The sequence below is a fragment of the Meriones unguiculatus genome, chromosome 15 (assembly GCF_030254825.1).
Source record: "Meriones unguiculatus strain TT.TT164.6M chromosome 15, Bangor_MerUng_6.1, whole genome shotgun sequence".
Taxonomy (NCBI): Eukaryota; Metazoa; Chordata; class Mammalia; order Rodentia; family Muridae; genus Meriones; species Meriones unguiculatus.
The window spans coordinates 47235108-47252813 of record NC_083362.1 but is presented as its reverse complement, the minus strand read 5'-3'; the positions used below and the strand labels follow the sequence as shown (position 1 = coordinate 47252813).

Sequence of the window (17706 nt, the reverse complement as noted above, 5' to 3'; positions counted from 1 at the left end):
CAGGGAATGCCTTTGAGGACCTGACAATCTGGAAGAGGAGGAAGATATAAACAGAAGCACCATTCAGCTCAACTTTATTTTCGTTCACTTTTTCTTATTGTTATAATTAAAATTTAATTGACCTAGTCTAGTCCTTTTCCAGCTGCTGGTTGCCGTATAATGACTATACGCACTTGCCCTGCAGAGCAGCTATCTCTGACCCAATAATAAAGCCTGGTGAAGGCGAGCAGAGACAGGACCGTCAGCAGTCCGTCACCTCCGCAGATGGGACTCTTTAGCTTCTAGCTTCCCCCACGCTGGGCTACCCGACCTATCCGTAACCCATCCGTTCGTTTGCTTAAAAGTGTCTAGCAAACTGTACATAGTTTCTTAGAAACTTTGTTCTATGTGTTTGATCAGTAAAAGGCTATAATGATGTCTTTTTAGCCACCGCAATATATTACATATATAAAAATATACTGTATATGATCTATTCCACCTCTCTCTCTCTCATACACACACACACACACACACACACACACACACACACACACAACATTGAATACTGTTAAGTATACTTACGTCAAAATGTTTACACTGCTTCTTCCCTAGTTCTTCCATTGAACTTCACACAGGATTTTAAAAGAAAAACAAACGTTTTCTTTCTCTCTTCTATCCGACCTCCATGCTTTCCTCTTATTGGTGAGAAGAGCCTGAGGCGTGTGTCCTAGCCTCAGTTTCCCCATGGTGAAGCAGAGATGCTGAGTTTAGCGACTGTCAAGGGCTCTGTGACAGCCGCATGCTGAGTGGTCTCTTTGATTCTGCACCGGTTTTGCCACAGGATCTCCAGAAGTTGGTAACACTGGGAAAGTTATTTTTTTTTGCCTGGTTTAATTTAACTTTTTCAGAGTACATTTCTATCAGAAAGTAGTCAAGCCCTATCGTCAGAGATGTGTCTTAAAGGTATTTCCAAACTTGTTTCTTATTCTTTGCTTGACACGGGCTGTCACAGGCTCCATCACTCCTAGGCTAACAGCTACCAATAAACAGAGAATTATTTCCCACTGTTTACTTTCCAGAAAAATTGCACTTTCCAATCTGACAGTTGATCAAGGGCGTCCCGCTGCTGTCAGCAGGAAGAAATGTTTAAACACAGAGATGGGAGTTTAAACATTTTCTCATTATCACAGAATAAGAAGAAAAAACACAAATAAATAAATAAGTAAAAAATGGCATCCAGCCTCTCCGGACCCCTGCTGGGAGCGTAATGAAGCTGTGTCATGTGACCAGAAGGAGTGGGCTTTTATCTCTGGCCTCAGTATCTTACTCAAGTGACACCTGTCACATGACCCAACTTGGGTCTTTTATCTGCCTTCCCCAGGCACCCTTTTGGGGAATTGTCTTTTCCAGAGCCTTGTGTCCTTTAACAGCCATTGTCGTGGGCACTGTTAGAATCTCTTAGATTCCCCAAATGTGTTTAAACACACTAAATGATAAAACTAAAAGAAAATCTTGAAATGGTCTGGGGGTGGGACGGCCATGTCGTGCTTGTATTTCCTGTGAGTTTGCGTGGCTTGGAGCCTGTCTGTTGAAGGTAGCATCTGTGATTTGAAACTCCGCTCATCGGTTTTGAATCTGTTTATCAGAACAGTTCTGGCAGTGAGAGGCAAGCATCCGAATCATGGCCACACCCAGGCAGGTTCACGGAGTGAACCCAAGCACAGCAGAGGCAGAGGCAGGTGCTGGGACCGTCCCCTTCACCCCCAGCCCCAGCCTAACTCTGGAACCTGGATCCCTGGTCACTCCTCTGCGTCCTTTGTCTTTCGCTTTGCTGGGGCCCTGGAACCACCTGGCCTGCCTTTGCCAGCAGCAGGTTCTATAGGGCCCACGGTGCACCAGGCGGTGTTTAAAGGGACCCTGGGTGTTAGGTTGTTTAATCACAGGCAGCTCTCGCTCCGAGAGATAGTCATTATTTGTGCTTTACAAAAGAGGACAGGAGCAGACAGGATGGCCCAGGCCTCTAAGGCCGGCACTCACCAAGTTTAGGCAGGAGGATTGCTACAAGGATGAGGTTAGCCTGGACTACACGGTGATATCTGTGTCTGGTGAAAACAAAACAAACAAACAGGAGGACGTGAGAGTCCAGAGGCACAAGCAGTAAGTGGCAGATCTGAACAAAAGGAATCAGAGTCTGCGTCCTCAATGGAGCTTAGCAGTTTAACATCTTTAACATTTTTATTTTATGTATTGGTATTCTGCCTACATGTGTGTTTGTGTGCCACCTGCATGCCCGGTGCCCTCAGAGGCCAGAGACGGGTGTCGGATCCCTGGAACTAGAGGTACAGACAGCTGTGGACTGCCATGTGGGAATCCAGCTGGGTCCTCTGGATGAGCAGGCTTGGCTCCTAACTGCCAAGCCATCTCTCCAGTCCCTTCCTCCCACCTTCCTTAAGCTTTTGTTTTCCTTTCCTTTCCGTTTGAGAAAAGGTATCAGTAGGTAGCCCTGACTTGAAACTCTACACAGTCCAGGCTCCTTCAGACTCTCAGAGATGCGATTAGCCAGTGCAGGCCGCTGCTCCCTAATGCTCTTCAATGGGTCCCCTTCAAGCTCTGAATCCTAGCTATTTCTTGTACAACCGTCTTATGAGCACGGCCCTATGCCAGGGAGAGCTCTGGATGCTTGGTGAGGGGTGACGCTGAAAACACAGCGGAGGCCAGGAGTGGTGGCATGCATCTATCATCGCCGTACTTGCTCTCAGCTGAGGCAGGAGGATGGTGGGGTTGAGGCCAGTCTGAGTGAGGCCGTATCTTAGAAAACAACAAGAGAAACATGGTGACAGAGTGCGTCCATCCCGGATGTTTCTGAAGCAGCTCCTGGGGGAGAGAGAACAGTTTGTCTTGACAGACATGGCCGCTAGGAGGTTGCCCAGTCACATGTGCGGCCTCCCACCCGTGCACTAGTGGACAGCATTGATTGGACTCAGTGGGTTAAAAACAGGAGGACAGGAAGTTGGCAGGGACCTGGCAGGAGTTGGGAGGGAGAAAGGAGGGGTGGATATGGTGATCCATTATATATACACATGAAATTCTCAAAGAATGCATTTGTTTAAAGGCAAAAAGGTTTTGAAAGCAAAAACCAAGAAGATAAGGCACTCTCCGAGGTATGTTTGTCAGTGATTGCAGTTCTTGCCTTCTAGAAACAGGAGCTATCACAAGTAAGTCATAAATTGCTGGGCATGAGATCGAGTGAGGACCTGTGCTGGGACTGGAGCAGAGGCAGGGGATTAATCCAGAAGGCTTTTGGGTCACACAGGTGCTGTAGGAAGCTGCCCTGAGATGTGACGGTGAGCAAAGGCTTGACACAGGCCAGGGAGCTGTCTGTGAGGGTTATTTGGGAGAATAAGCCAGACAAAGCCAGTGAGGGAAAAGGATAGGCTGTTGGGCTGTTATTTGGTTGTTGTTTTCTCTTTCTTTCTTTCTTTCTTTCTTTCTTTCTTTCTTTCTTTCTTTCTTTCTTTCTTTCTTTCTTTTCTTCCTTCCTTCCTTCCTTCCTTCCTTTCTTTTTCTTTCTCTCTCTCTCTTTCTTTCTTTCTTTTTTTCTTTCTTTCTTTCTTTTCCTTCCTTCCTTTCTTCCTTTCTTTTCCTTCCTTTCTTCCTTCTCTGTCTCTCTCTTTTTCTTTCTTTCTTTCCTTCTTTTGCCTCTGATGCTGCCAGCTTTCTTAGGCATGTAAAAATGCATCACCTCTCCTGTGCTAAACAAAACAGGGAGCCTCTCGCCCTTGTTCTCCCTACTGCTATCCTATCTCCTCTGTCCTTTCAGGAGAGAATTACTGAAAGGATCAGCTTCTGTTTTCTGGTCAACTCTCTTTAACCTGCTGTGTTTTTCTATCAGTGGATGAAGCCCCCCTGTAACTTACCAGGGATCAGTAGCCAACAAACCATGGCCTTTCATAGCTCATTCCGCCCTTTCTTTTTTAAAAATACACAGTTGGGGAATACATATAAGCACACCCTTTTGTGTGTTTTTTTTTTTTTTTTTTACATCTTCAGACTTCCATTTTTGTTTCACCTATATGGGTGTTTCGCTTGCACGTATGTCCGTGCAGCAGTATATACAGTGCTTATAGAGACCAGAGGAGGGTGTTGGACCCCTGGAACCAGTTTCAGACAGTTGTGAGCTGTCATGTGGGTGCTGGGGATTGAATTTGTGTCCTCTGAAACAGCAAGTGCTCTAACCGATGAGCCATCTCTCCAGCCCAGTTGACTCCATCTTAACAGTTTGCTTTGTAGGCCACCAGTCTGCAGATGCTTCTCCTAAGTTCCACTGCATGGAATGGCCCTAGTTTCTACCTGCCTTCGCAACCTTCTCTCCTTACTAATTCCTATTGGCTCTGTTAGACTATTTTATGTTGCTATCATAAAACAGCAGAGCTTCCCCGTACTAGGGAACCCACTTGGATACTGAGCTGCCATGGGCTACAACCATGCTTTAGCTCTTTGTCCTGGGCTCATCTTGAGAGATTCTGGCCCACATAACAGCAGGAGCAAAACAAAGGAAATCTGGAGAGGCTCGCACAGGTAGCCAGCAAACACTCGGCCCAGGCACCGAACCTGTCATTTCTTCTCACAACCTGTTGGCTAGAACAGGTCAAGCTGTCCTCCCCACCCACTAACGAGGCAGGGAGTACATCTGGCTGATTACGGATGATCCAGAGACAGAGGTCCCAAAGGAACAGCAGTAATGGCTAAGGGTGGCTAGTCGAATGGAGTACAAACAATTATGTTTTTGAAAGCCAAGTGTGTCGTTATCAAAGGACTCAGCAAAAACATGGGAGAAAATGCACAAACAGCAGGAATCCTTATTTTACAAAATCAAGGAATGAAGGAAAAATTCAATGTTTTAAAGCCAGTGTGCATAATTTTTATTAATCTTTCCAATAGGCAGATCCATTAAAGGAGGGAGGGGAAGGCACAAACATAATTTATCTTCCACTTATTTAAAGATGATACTTCTTGTTTTTGGTTTTGGGTTTTTTTTTTTGTTGTTGTTGTTGTTGTTGTTTTTTTTTTTTTGAGACAGGGTTTCTCTGTGTAGCCGTGGCTGTCCTCAAACTCTATCTGTGTAGTCCAGGCTAGCCTTGAACTTGCAGAGATCCACCTGCCTCTGCCTCCCGAGTGCTGGGATCAAAGGTGTGCACCACAACTTCATGGCTAAAGAGGATAATTTTTTTCATTTAATAATAATAATAATAATAAAAATCTTTCATAGAAAAAAAAAGTCTACCTATTCGTGCAGTGACAGGATCTTACAGAAACCCCAGGGCAGTCTGTCACAGAGTTCTGAGGTCATGCTCAAGAATCTGCTGTCTTAACCTCCCAAGGGGAATCTTGGCTATAGCTCTCCGGTCGTCCAGGAGGTAGAGAAAGCCGCCGCTGTGGTGAGGACTCATGGCCAGGTGAGCTGGTTCATGGAGCTTTCTGGCCCAGCCCACACAGAGCAGTGCTGATCCTGCAGGCCTCAGCAGCCCGCCGGCCCCTTCACTGTGCCACAACCCCTAGCACTGGAAGGAGGGTCTCTGGCTCCTGGGTTTTCCTCTTCTGGCATCTCGTCCCTCCACGTGGCTTGTCCCACATGCCTTATTCCTCCTGGTAGTTCACCTTGGAGCACAGACTTTGGGGACAGAGTTTGTGACTCAAACCCTAGCGACTTCCATCTGATCTGAGTGTCCTCTGTAATCTCTACCCTGTCTTGGCGTTGTTAAGGAGATTATGCACGATTAGATCTGCAAGCTAACAGGCGAGCAATAAACACCTATTTCATAGAATGCTTCTTCTAAAGCGTGGTATGTGATGTGCGGAGCTGAGCTTAATGATTTGAATGTGCCCGGATCAGAAGAGGCTGCGCAGTTTTTCTTCTTGTGGGGCATCTTCTTAGGCTTTCATTTCTGAAGGCTGAAGGGATTAGTGTTATCTGTTGGGGGCGGTGAGATTATATAATTAATTCACCTCATACTTAAAAGTGCCACTTTCCAGTAAGTCACAGCCTTGCTTCAGTTATGAGCACTTTGAGCCCAACGTGTAAGAATTCAAATCAGATAAAAACTGACAGGAATAAGTATTGTTTTGACTCACTGCTGATTAGCTAGGTCTGCTTCCTCTGAATCAGGATCCAGTGGAAAATATCAGCCGCCTCCTCAACAGTTCAATGGTATACAAATCTGACTGAGCAGGCTTTGTCAATGGCTTGTTCATATACACAAAGGCTGCTTTTTTTTTGGGGGGGGGGGCTATCTACACGTATTTCTTTTCCTTTTCTCATCTCAGACACTGGGTGGATAGTTACCATTTTAAAATTCTCTCTTAATTGGTTCCTGCTTCTAAGGGATACAAACAAGTCTCTGGTTTCTGGGCTACTATACTGCCTGAGATGATCCCTTGATGAAGTAATTTGAGTTTCCCAGGCTTCCTTTAGGAGGCACTATAAAAAAAGTGGCACACGTGTCAGCTGGGCGTGCGTGCACACGTGTCTGATGGTGCCACAGAGATTGAATTGCGTCTCTGGAGCTCCAGTATCTCCGCCATCAGTGGCAGCTTAGGTTCCCCGGTGCTTTGGCCATCGCTGCGACGATTAGGATTCAGTAGCGGGTGATAGATAGCCTGCAACTCAATTCTAGCCAGCAGCTCAATCTGAACTCCTCAAATCTGGGTGGACTGAAGTGCTAAAGCACCCTGAGAGCCACCGAAGGAGGAAAAAGCCCGAGCTCCACCCCAGGCAGGAGCATCAGGAAGTCCCAAGCAAATCCGTTTGTTGACAACTTTATCCAAGAGACCACCTTCCCTGGAGACCTCGTTAAGCCGGACTAATCCTCTCTGTGCCCCAGAAGTTGGGAGGAACTGTAGGGGCCGATGCAGCAAGCACCAGCTCTGGCTCCAGAGCATCCTGCTGTCCGTCTCCCACTCTGTCCTGTAAAGGAACAGAGCAGTGTGGCCCAGGGAACTGGCAAAATGGCTGGAACTGTTAGGAAGTCTGCTTCCCATGACATCTCAGTTTGTGTCTGTTTTGTTGCTGTTGTTTTAAGGCAGCAATAATGGCAAAAAGCTCCCATTGCATTCCCTTCCTGTTTTACATCATTGCCTTGAACATGGTGTTTTAAATATTCTGGGCGGCAAGAGAGAAAGTAAAGATCTCTGATCCAGCATGAAATAGGGCACGAAGCATGGAGATAAACTGACACAGTGAAAGAGCATAGCTGTGGGCCTGAAAGGGAATGAGGAGAAAAACCAAAATGAAACAATGAGTGAGAAAAGTACAGACTGAGTAAAGAAAACGGGTTAAACGCTACTGAAGACGGAATTCCATATTTTGGCTTTAAAAACGTGCTGATAAAGGATTACAGAGGCAACATCTTAAAATAGTCATTAAAACATCACTGATTGTCAAGTGTCTGGGTGTTTTGGCTGCAGGTGTGTCTGTGCACCACATCTGCGCAGGGCCCAAGGAGGCCAGAAGAGGGTGACACAGTGAAAGAGCATAGCTGTGGGCCTGAAAGGGAATGAGGAGAAAAATGAGTCCCAGGGACCTGAGTTGTGAGCCCTGTGAGGGAGCAGCGAGCAGCACTCTTTAGCCCTGGACATCTCTCCAGCCGAGAGAGACATCATCTTGTCCATCATAACAAGAGCCAGGAAAACTTTAATAAAAAGAACTCAGTGTGCCAGTGTAACATTTAATCCCAGCAATTGAAAGGCACAGGCAGGTGGATCTCTGTGTGTTCTAGGCCGGACAAGGCTACAAAGTGAGACCTATCCTTTTTTTTTTTTTTTTTTTTTTTTTTGTGGTGTTTAGAAACAGGGTTTCTCTGTGTAGCCCTGGCTGTCCTGGAACTGCTTTACAAACCAGGCTGGCCTCGAACTCACAGAGCTCTGCCTGAGTTCTGGGATTACAGGCCTGGCTCTAGAATGTATTTTACATCTACCTCTGACTTTACAAACTGCGGTTGTAACTCAGCGCACCGGGGGTGGAAGTACCCTAGTTTTAACACGCCGCCTGAGAATCACCATGGTCACAGGGGTGACTGGTATGTTTTGCACACAGAACACTTCGGTTCCTCTCCACTCCTTTGCTGTGGACATCAGTACCTGTGTAAGAGCCCCAGACTGATATTTTTATGACCCTGCCGAGAGTCTTGATCTTGAGGTACTGCTGCCAGTTACCAAGTCCTAATACCCCGATTTACATTTTGACTGAAAAGCGAATATTTTAACATGAGTCAGATTTAGAGGAAAAGATTTACAGACCCCCTGTGTCCCTGTGAGCACAGCTCCTAGTCTCCTTAACTCCAGCACTCTCCAGTTTTACAGACCCCAAGCCATTTATTAAACCGTTTAATTGCTCTAGCTTCTCCCACTTGTGGTTCACCTCCAACAGGTTTCGTCTGTGTGGCAGGACAGAGGCCTCCGCACTTCCTGGGTCTGCTCCACGAGAGGCTGATCTGCCTCCTCCCGCCCACCATTGCTAGGATTCAGCTCCACATACCACATCGGATTGATCTTTCGTCGTGACCAATTTTGTGTGTAGAGGTAGCCTGTTCTTTGTGAGGGTCCTCCGTAGATCAGAAAGGCAGGGTTCTCTCCCTCCCTTCTGGCTGCTTAAGAGGGACAAAATCTGGGGTACAGCAACAGCTCCGTGGCTAAGAGCCCTTGCTGCTCTTGCAGAGGACCCAGGTTCTGTTCCCAGCACCCACATGCTGGCTCACAACTGTCTGTCACTCCAATTTTGGGGATCTGCCTTTTTCTGGCCTTTTCAGGTAACAGACATACATGTGATATACATACTTACCTATGATAAGGCACTCATACAAATAAAACTAAATTTTAAATAATTTTTTTTTAAAAGTAGGCCAAGACTGTCACAATAGAAGGAAGAGCAGCACTGAGGTAGGCAAGCATTTGAGGCTGTTTTCCTTAGTCTCGTCTTGACAGGGCTTGGGCTAGGATGTTTGCCTAGCCCACACCAGGCTCTGGGTTCAGTCTTCAGTTCAGGAAGGGATGGCAGCTTTGATGATGGCGTGAAGGATTAACCCCTCACTTTGGGGATGGTAGTTTGAGTTGATCCTGCTCTCAGCTAGTTAGTCTAAATGGGGAATTTTTAGTCTCAGTTTTGCGTGGGGAATAATTTCACATTGGGCATCATCAAGGCACACACTTAGACATTCATAAAATGCTGTGGGGGATATCTGTAATTCTCAACTTCCCTGCTATTTAAAGGCAAATCATTGCTGAAGAGCCAGAAGGCAGACATCCTGGATTCGTAGATACCTTTAAATCGTGACAGTCGGAGACAGAGATCCAAGAGAAGGTCACAAAGAACCAGAGGATGCCAGGCAGTGACACTGGGGTGCACACAGGGGGGATAGGCCGTGGTTTCCACTGGGAGACAAGGCCAATCTGTGGTTGCCAGCTGGGTGGCCCTATCACAAAACAGTGCTTACGGTGTGGACTCTGTCCAGGGACACCTAAAGGGCCTCCTGGCCCTGCACGTGGCTTCACACTAACGCCATCCGCATCACTGTCCTCAGGGCAGAGGCTCTGTATTAGAATTGCTCCTGAGACACGGGGTGTCTGCACTTGGCTTTGGGGAGTGTCCCACCAGCCTTGTGTGCATGCTGGCAGATACCTTCAGGGTACGGCGGACCTGGGAAAATCTACCATGGTACCGTTTACTCCTTGAGACTGCCAGAGAAGATAGTTCACCACTAAGATGACAAAGCCTCTTGATTTAGCAGTGTCACGTCAGCACTGACTAGCCTGTGACCCCCCCACCCCCCAGGAACCCTCTCAACTTTGGGAAAAGTGGCTCTGCTGATCAACCTTAGCCCTGATGTGTGTCTCGCCAGCTAACACAGGGGCCTACCTGGTTAAGGAAAACAGTGCCACTGAAATTCTATTCCACTAGTGTTGGTGGAAAGCCTGAGAGGCTGTGACTCAGGAGCCTGGCTCCAGGGGTGGGAGAGGTGGCCACACACATCCTCATCTCTCCCCCGTCTTAGGAAACGGGGCCCTAGAAATGGGGACAGGTGAACACTGTTCCCTCCGGCCAGCAGCTGCCCCCTGTGGTCCCGGGACCGCTTACCTGAAATGATCTGGATGACCTCACCAACATTTGTTAACCCCGGCTAGGCGGTGACCCTTCCGGTAGGAGGCCGAAAGGTCACACATTTCTGGCTTTAGCTTCACTCCCGAAACTGCGAACAAAGACTCCTCTGTAGGGAGGAAAGGAGAAAAGCATCAGTGTGCTATTTCCCGAGATCTTCCACAGCACATATATTTTGTCTGCTCTGTTTCCCAAAGAGGTGTCAGGATAGGCAGGCTCACTCATAATTTATGCTGAGTCGGGGTACACTACCAAATCCGTAAGAGCTGTCAAGTGCTCCCCATTTAATTCAGCTCTGTGCCTATCGGCCAACGGACAACGGCGAAACCGGGGAAGGGTCTGGCACCCACACGGAAGTGTTAGACTGTCATGCCAAGGACTCTTCCACCAAGTCGGGCAAAGTACAGCACTAGTACAGCCTAGACATACCGTGGGAGGTTTAAAGACATGCCAGATCCATTAGTCTCTAAAGTGAGTCTAAATAAACCCTCCGGCATGACTTCCATAAATTAAGGAAAAAAAATACTATTTTGAGATATCCTTATGTCGAACCTTCATCCTTACATATAGACAGATGTCCCTTGACTCACCACGGGGATATGTCCTGTTAAGCCAGTGGAAGACTTTGGGTTCAATTCCCAACGTAAAAGAAAGACGATATATATCATAAGTTAAAGATGTGGGTTTTTTTTTCCATTTACTTTTTATTTTATGTGTACGGATGTTTTGCCTGCATGCATGTCTGTACTATCCATGAGGAAGCTGTGGAGGTCAGTGGGCATGGAGGTCAGGTTCCCGGGGACTAGAGGTGCAGACAGCTGTATGCTGAGGTGTGGGTGCTGGGAACTGAACCTAGGAACTGGTCCCCTTGAAGAATGGCTATTGCCTTTAAGCACTGAGACATCCCTCCAGCATCATTAAAAACTCACTTCATAGGGCTGGAGAGCTGGCTCAGCGGTTAAGGGCACTGGCTGCTCTCTCAGAAGTCTGGACTTCAGCTCCCAGCACCCACATGGTGCCTCACGACTGGCCTGGAGCTGTAGTGCCACAGGATCCGATGCCCTCTTCTGGTCTGCAGACGTACATGCAGACAAAATACCCATAATAACCAGATACAAAAATGCGCTTACTAAGACCTTATCTCAAAACAATAACAAGCATTGAGCACACCTAACTTACAGAACATCGGCTTAGCCACGCTGTTCACTGTAGAGAGCTGGTTGTTTCCCCCATGAATGTAGTGTGGAGAGAGTACATCACTAGACCCCAAAGGGACCAAAACTTGAAAGAAAGGCACCCCTTGTGCCCTGGTCCAGGACTACCGTGAGCACCCAAAGATGCTAAGTCGCTCATGTATAGCAGTACCGTATGGACCATACGTGCTGTCTGTGCATATTACACACCCATACATAAACACACACACACACAATCGCCTCTAGATTATTCATCACACCCAGTGTGGTCCACACTGTGTAAATAGTTACACGGCATCTTAAAGGAAATGATGACGAGAGAAAAGTTGTTCTGTGTTAAGTAGGGACACACTTTCTCTAGGCTGAATACGTGGGGTTGTCTGCATCTGAAACACAGTCATGGGAGCCATGGACACGGAGAGCCCGTTCTATGGTTCCTATGGAATGCATATGGCTTTCACCCCATGATAATGACGAGACAGCTCTGAAACGAAAGCGTTGCCGATCAGAGATAGCCTGTGTGTGACTGGCTGGGCACCCTGGCAGCTGGCAGTTCCACAGACGCCCCTGTTTGTCGCACCCCTGGGGTGTCTGTGTGCACTCAGCAGGGCGCTGGGCCAAGTTCTTCCGAAGTCAGTGTTCACTTAAGGGGCTCCTCGGCATGAAGGGAAAACAAAACTTCCCAACAGATTGCTATGAGTTAAATGTGCACGTGTGCGAGACGCCTTACACGGCTCCTCACACCAAGTAGCCACTGGACCACTGCCATCGCTGGGGGCAAGGGCAGAGCAGTACTGGGGCCTCGGGTCCCCAAGGCACACATCTTGCTCACACATCCTCCCTGCTCAGGCATTGCTCCTCCAGGCTCATAATCTGAAAAGCTCGTAATTTAACAGACAGAGCATCTATGCTCGGCACACCAAAGGCACAAAATGTCATGATAGAATTGTTTGCTCACAGATGCTCACACCCAAAGGGCAGAAAGAAGCCTGTACTGTTAGCTCAGCCGGGGCTTCTCTGTGGGAAATCTGCGGTTCTGACATCTTTGGTTTAAAATTATAGATTTGCTTGGCTGGCCCGGGGAGAAGGATAAATTTTTGCTGATCCAAATAAGACATTTTTCACTCTAATATGCCCTTTTGTACTCTTCCTTAGCTCACCATCACAGCATAAACGGTTAAACAGCTGAAATAAACAGTGTGTATACTTTACAGATGACTCTCCGTCAACCCAAATCCAAGCCGATTTAGGAGCCTGTCTCCAGGAGAAATCTCTTCTTGCCTTGGAGACAGTGGCATGAAAGCCGGGGTTTCCCTGAGGCTTTTTTGCCCCTCAAAAGCAGGGATGGAGATGGAGGAGGACAGGGGGAGAGAAGAAGGGGAAAGGCGAGAAGGAAGAGAAGAAGGGAGGGAGGGAGAGGAGAGGGGAGGAAAGGAAGAGATGAAGAGAAGAGAGGAGGAGGGGAGAAAAGAGAAAGTAGGGAAGAGGAGAGAGAGACTGAGAGACTGAGAAATTAATCAAAAGGATTCAAGTTGGCTTGCCAGACTCTCCTTCCTAACTCACAGTAAAAGCAAAATGAAAAAGCGGGGAAGAAAAAGATAGAAAGGGAAGGAGGGAAGCCAGCAGACAGGCTCCCCCAGTGATCTCGGCAAGGCAAGCCCTTCCACTCCGGTGACTGTTCATTAGCTTAGTGAATCTGACAGCGTAATTATCACAGCTGCTTTGCACTTAGAATAAATAAATACGAAAGTGGGTGCTTAAAAGTTTTTTTGAGAAGGGAAATTCAGTCATCTAGACTGTCGGCAAGACAAGTTTATTTAAAACTTTTAGGTTCTTATGTATTTGGACCATTTCAGAGGAGATAATGAGAGAGTTGTCTCTCAGTCTAATTGAGTTCCTCAGCTCCTGGCAGCTGGCTGTCACCCTTTCAAACTTTGCTTTGACTTTCTTCCTTAGAAATCGGATCCCAGCGTCTCCGTTTACTCTCCCCGTGCTGATAACCTGGGGAAGGCCGGTGCACTGGAGTGCAGAAAGTGACTTAATGGGATTGGCGGCTGACTAACCGGCACAGGAAACAAGATAATCAGATCTCCCTTGTCTGTGCTGGCTAAAGGAGAGGGCACAGGTTACAAAGGGCCTAGAAATTAAACTAGCCTTGCAAAATCCCATCACGTGGATTTTGCACACCAGCTAGAGCGTGTGTGCAACTATTCCAGGCACACACTTCTGCACAGGGTGGCCAAGGTCTTAGCTCATGTATGCACATACGGCAGCTCCATGGCTTCAAAGCCTAAGGGATCAGAGAGTGCCTTAAACTGAAGAAATTGAAGTATGAAACATGCAACTTGGGGACCGTGGAACCTTTCCCAGAAAGGCTTTAAAATAAACACAGCAGCAACACACAGAGGGGCTGAGAACGGACCTTGACTCTAAAACAGTTTTGCCATAATGTCCTTGTGAGGTCTGTGTAGGAAATAACTACGGAGTGGGGGGAGAATGGGCTGGGAGTCTCGGGCGAAGTCAGGCCTCCGGTCTCTGCTACTTACAGCTAGGTGACCTCACTCGCCATCCCAGTCTCTGTTTCCTTTCTGTTTGAGTCAGTCTTCCTAGGGGTGGGCTAGACCAGACTCACTGCCATCCTCCTGCCTCAGCCTCTTGGGTACTGAGATCACAGGCATGCAGAACTATAGCCCGGCAGCACCAACTTCCTAATATGTAATGTAAGAAACAGTAACTCCAGCTGGGTTGAATGAGATCTACTTAAAGCCCATAGGTGCCAATAGGTTCCCCCCAGTGTCAATGATATTTCTCTATGATAAAGGAATAAACAGGCTAAGTGGCCTTGAGGGTGCTTTCCCTGCCTGACTAAGGCCTCATTCTCTCCTGAATGATTTTTCTTTACTTAGAGACTCTTTGAACCTGGGAGGCCACTAATTTTTTTTTTTCTTTTTTTCCTTTTTGAGACAGGGTTTCTCTGTGTAGCCTTGGCTGTCCTGGACTTGATTTGTAGACAAGCACCACCACACCTGGTTGGTGCCAGTAAATTTAAGCAAGTTACACACTTGGTGGGATTGGGGGAAGGGTTGACTGAGATACCTCCCAGCAACACAAACCTATCCAACACCGTAAGCCACAGCTCCACTTCCAATCATGGGAGCCTGCCGAGGACAACTTTACAGGAAGAAAGTGACTAAATGGGTTACACTAGACACCTCCTTATTTGCTTCTTTTTTTTTTTTTAATTTTCCTTACAATTATTTACTTTGTTTATGGGGGTGGTGGTGAGGGAGCTTGCATCCCAGCGCTTGTGTGGAGCTCAGAGGACAGCCTGAAGGAGTCGGCTCTTCTCTTTGACCATATGGGTCCGAGGGATTGGAGTTAGGTTGTCCAACTTTGTCAGTAAGCACCCTTATCTGCTGAACCATCTCACTGGCCCTTGATTTACTTCTTAATTGATTGCTTTAAAAATTGTGCTCAATAAACAACTTAAAAAGTGGAGAAAGGGGGCTGGAAGATAGCTCAGTCTATAAAGTACAAGGACCCAAATCTGAGCCCTAAGCTACATAAAAAGTCAGGCATTTGTCGAGTGGTGGTGGCACATGCCTCTAATTACAGCCTTTCTGGAGGTAGAGACAGGTGGATCTCTGAGTTCAAGGCCAGCCTAGTCTACATAGTGAGTTCCAGGACAGCCAGAGCTAAACAGAGAAACCCTGTTTCAAAAACAAAACAAACAAAAACACCCAACCCAACCCAACACAAACAAACCAGAAAGTCAGGCATGGTGGTAAAGGCCTGTAATTCCAGACCTGAGGAGGCAACGCTTGAGGCTTGTTGGTCAACCAGACTAGCCAAATCTATGAGGTCCAAGTCCCAGTGAAAGGTCATTTCTCATCAGCACGTGCACACACACACACACACACACACACACACACACACACAAATGAATGAACAAATGATCAAATGAATGAATGTGTAGAGAATGGTCTGTGTTACACTGTTTTAGTTCCTGCTATGGTGGCACACAGCTGTGAGCCTAATGCTTGGGTCTTTGTGGCAGGAAGATGACCTACCTGTTTGAGGCCAGCCTGGTTTACAAAGAAAGGTTCAGGCCAGCCAAGACCCCGCCTCAGGAAAAACAAAGAAATGAAGAGACCGAGAGGAGAGGGTGTGGAGCAATCCTCTCGTAGAGTCTCTCCTCCTTCTCCAAATATCTTCAAACTTTGAACCGTGGCCTCAAAGTTTGCTCATTACAGTGTGAGCAAACTGGATGCAAAAACAATGAACAGAGGCTGGAGAAATGGCCCAGTGGTTAAGAAAACTCACTGTTCTTCTGGCCGACTCTCTGTAACTCTATTCCCAGGGGATCCAGTGCCCTCTTCTGGCCCTCGTGAACAGCAGGCACGCACATGGTACACACACATTCAGGCTAGCAAAACGCTCACACACGGCTCTCCAGCCCCAATAAGGCCTTAAAAAAAATAAAAAATAAACAATAAACAGGGGAGGCTCTGGGAAGAGGGGAGAGAGGGGATGTAGTCAGGATGTAAAAATGAGTTTTAACTATAAAATTTAAAAAAATCAATTGAATTAACATTTCCATGTTTAGTTGCAGCAAATTCATTGCGAGAATGAAAAGAAATCCCGGTGATATTAGTGACAGTAGTATCTATTGATGCACTTCTAATCCATTAAATGCAAGAATCTCAAGTCCCCAAAGATAACAAAATTAATAATAATAATAAAGCAATGAACAGCAGCAGCTTGAAATCAGAAGCAGCCTGCGAGCTTACGGTGTGTGTGGTGTTGTAAGAACGTATATTATGAAGAGAGTGAAGGCTGTGACGTATCAGCTTCAGGGTCCTGCCTGTTACTGGAAGAAGGCAGCTGCAGAACTGAAGAGTACTGCAGGACGTGACCGGGATAGGGACATGGTAAATAGCACTTGCGTAGCACACACAAAGCCCTGGCTCCATCGCCAGACCCTCATCCACTGTGAGTGATGGGCCTACTTATAAATTGGAAACAAGAAGACCAGAAGTTTGTAATGAATTCAAGGCCAGCCTAGGGCACGGATGACACTGTCAAAACATGAAAAAAAAGAAGGGAAAGAAAAAAAGTATTCAATTATATGACATTTCTCTTTTGATTTTTTTTGGTCCTAACCACTTAGACTTTTTTCTTTTTTTAATTTTTAGGGTGGCTGTATGTATTGTGCATGCCCACATGTACACAGAAGTCAGAGAAGGATGCTGGGTGCCCCCATCAATCACTCTTCACCTTAGTGTTTAAGGCAGGGTCTCTCATTGAACTTGAAGCTTCTGTCTAGGCTGGCTGGCCAGGTCTCTGTGCCCCCAAATGCGGAGGTTACAGGCCATGTCCCACTTTTTCTTTTTTCTTGGTGGCCGTGGTGGAGGGGCGATCAAGACAAGGTTTTACTGTGTAGTTGTTGTCCTGGAATATGCTCTGTAGAACCTTGGACTCAGAGTTCCTCCTGCCTCTGCCTCCTGATTAAAGGCGTGCGCCACCACTGCCTGGCACATGGGGATTTGAACTCAGGTCCTCATTCTTGCACTGAAAACACTCTTGCCCACTGAGCCATCTTTCCAGCCCACTCCGCTCCCCCAACTCCTCATCACTGAGATCCACCCACAGTTCTCCTGGCTCTCCACAGTGGCATTCACCTCACTTTTTCTGCACCCTCAGACCATGTTGCATATGACAGCTGACCTGTAGCTACTCACGTACCAGCCTCGTTACCTTAAGAACTGTCTACTCTTGGAGGGTAAAGCCCATGCCTAGTTCACTGTTCTGTTCATCAGCACCACACTTAACACACACCCCATAAATCTTTGCTGAATGAACTGAAACACATTTGTTCATTATGTTAGAAACCCAATGCTATGTTGGGTCTAGAGTCTTAGAGAGAGAAACTGGAAGACTTTCATAATACAACAATAAGACTCAATGACTAAAGAAGGAGGAGAAATGGAGTTTATAGCTGATGTGTATGTGGTGGGGAATTAAAGAAACTTAATCTGAGGCTAAGCAAAGCGCAGTGGCGGGGCTCTTGGCCAGTGTGTGTGAGGTGCTGGATTCAATCTCCAGTGCTGAGAAAGAGAGCAAGAGATGGAGAGATAGACAGAGACAGAGAGAGACAGAGGAGGAGGAGAGAGGAAACAGGAGTCCACCTGGGATGCTATGCAAGCATGAGGACCCATGATCAAGGCTGGACCTGAACTTGAACGTCAGCATCCATCCGTGTAAAAACCACAGTGGTGAAAGCCAGGTGTGGTGGTGCATGCCTTTGATCCCAGAACTTGTAAAGGTAACTTTTATTCACCTACTTTAATTGCTGTCTCAGATGTTTACAGCCTTTGACTGCTA

At 47.0% G+C, this 17706-nt stretch overlaps 1 protein-coding gene across 5 annotated transcripts in view; it reads right to left on the bottom strand.

Moving 5' to 3' along the window:
• Positions 1–2347: 2347 nt before the first annotated feature.
• The window catches only part of Cdk15 (cyclin dependent kinase 15), a 93897-nt gene continuing 78538 nt past the window's right edge, over positions 2348–17706 (bottom strand). For 2 of the 5 annotated variants that reach the window (XM_060368414.1, XM_060368418.1), the window contains exons 13-14: positions 10109–10238; positions 4878–7237 (exon numbers count right to left, since the gene is read on the bottom strand). In XM_060368414.1, coding sequence (XP_060224397.1) covers positions 10129–10238 — 110 coding nt within the window. In that variant the 3' untranslated portion in view covers positions 4878–7237; positions 10109–10128. Of the gene's footprint in view, positions 2854–4877; positions 7238–7316; positions 7523–10108; positions 10239–17706 lie in introns of those variants that run through there. The other 3 variants (XM_060368417.1, XM_060368415.1, XM_060368416.1) reach the window with 3 other exon arrangements.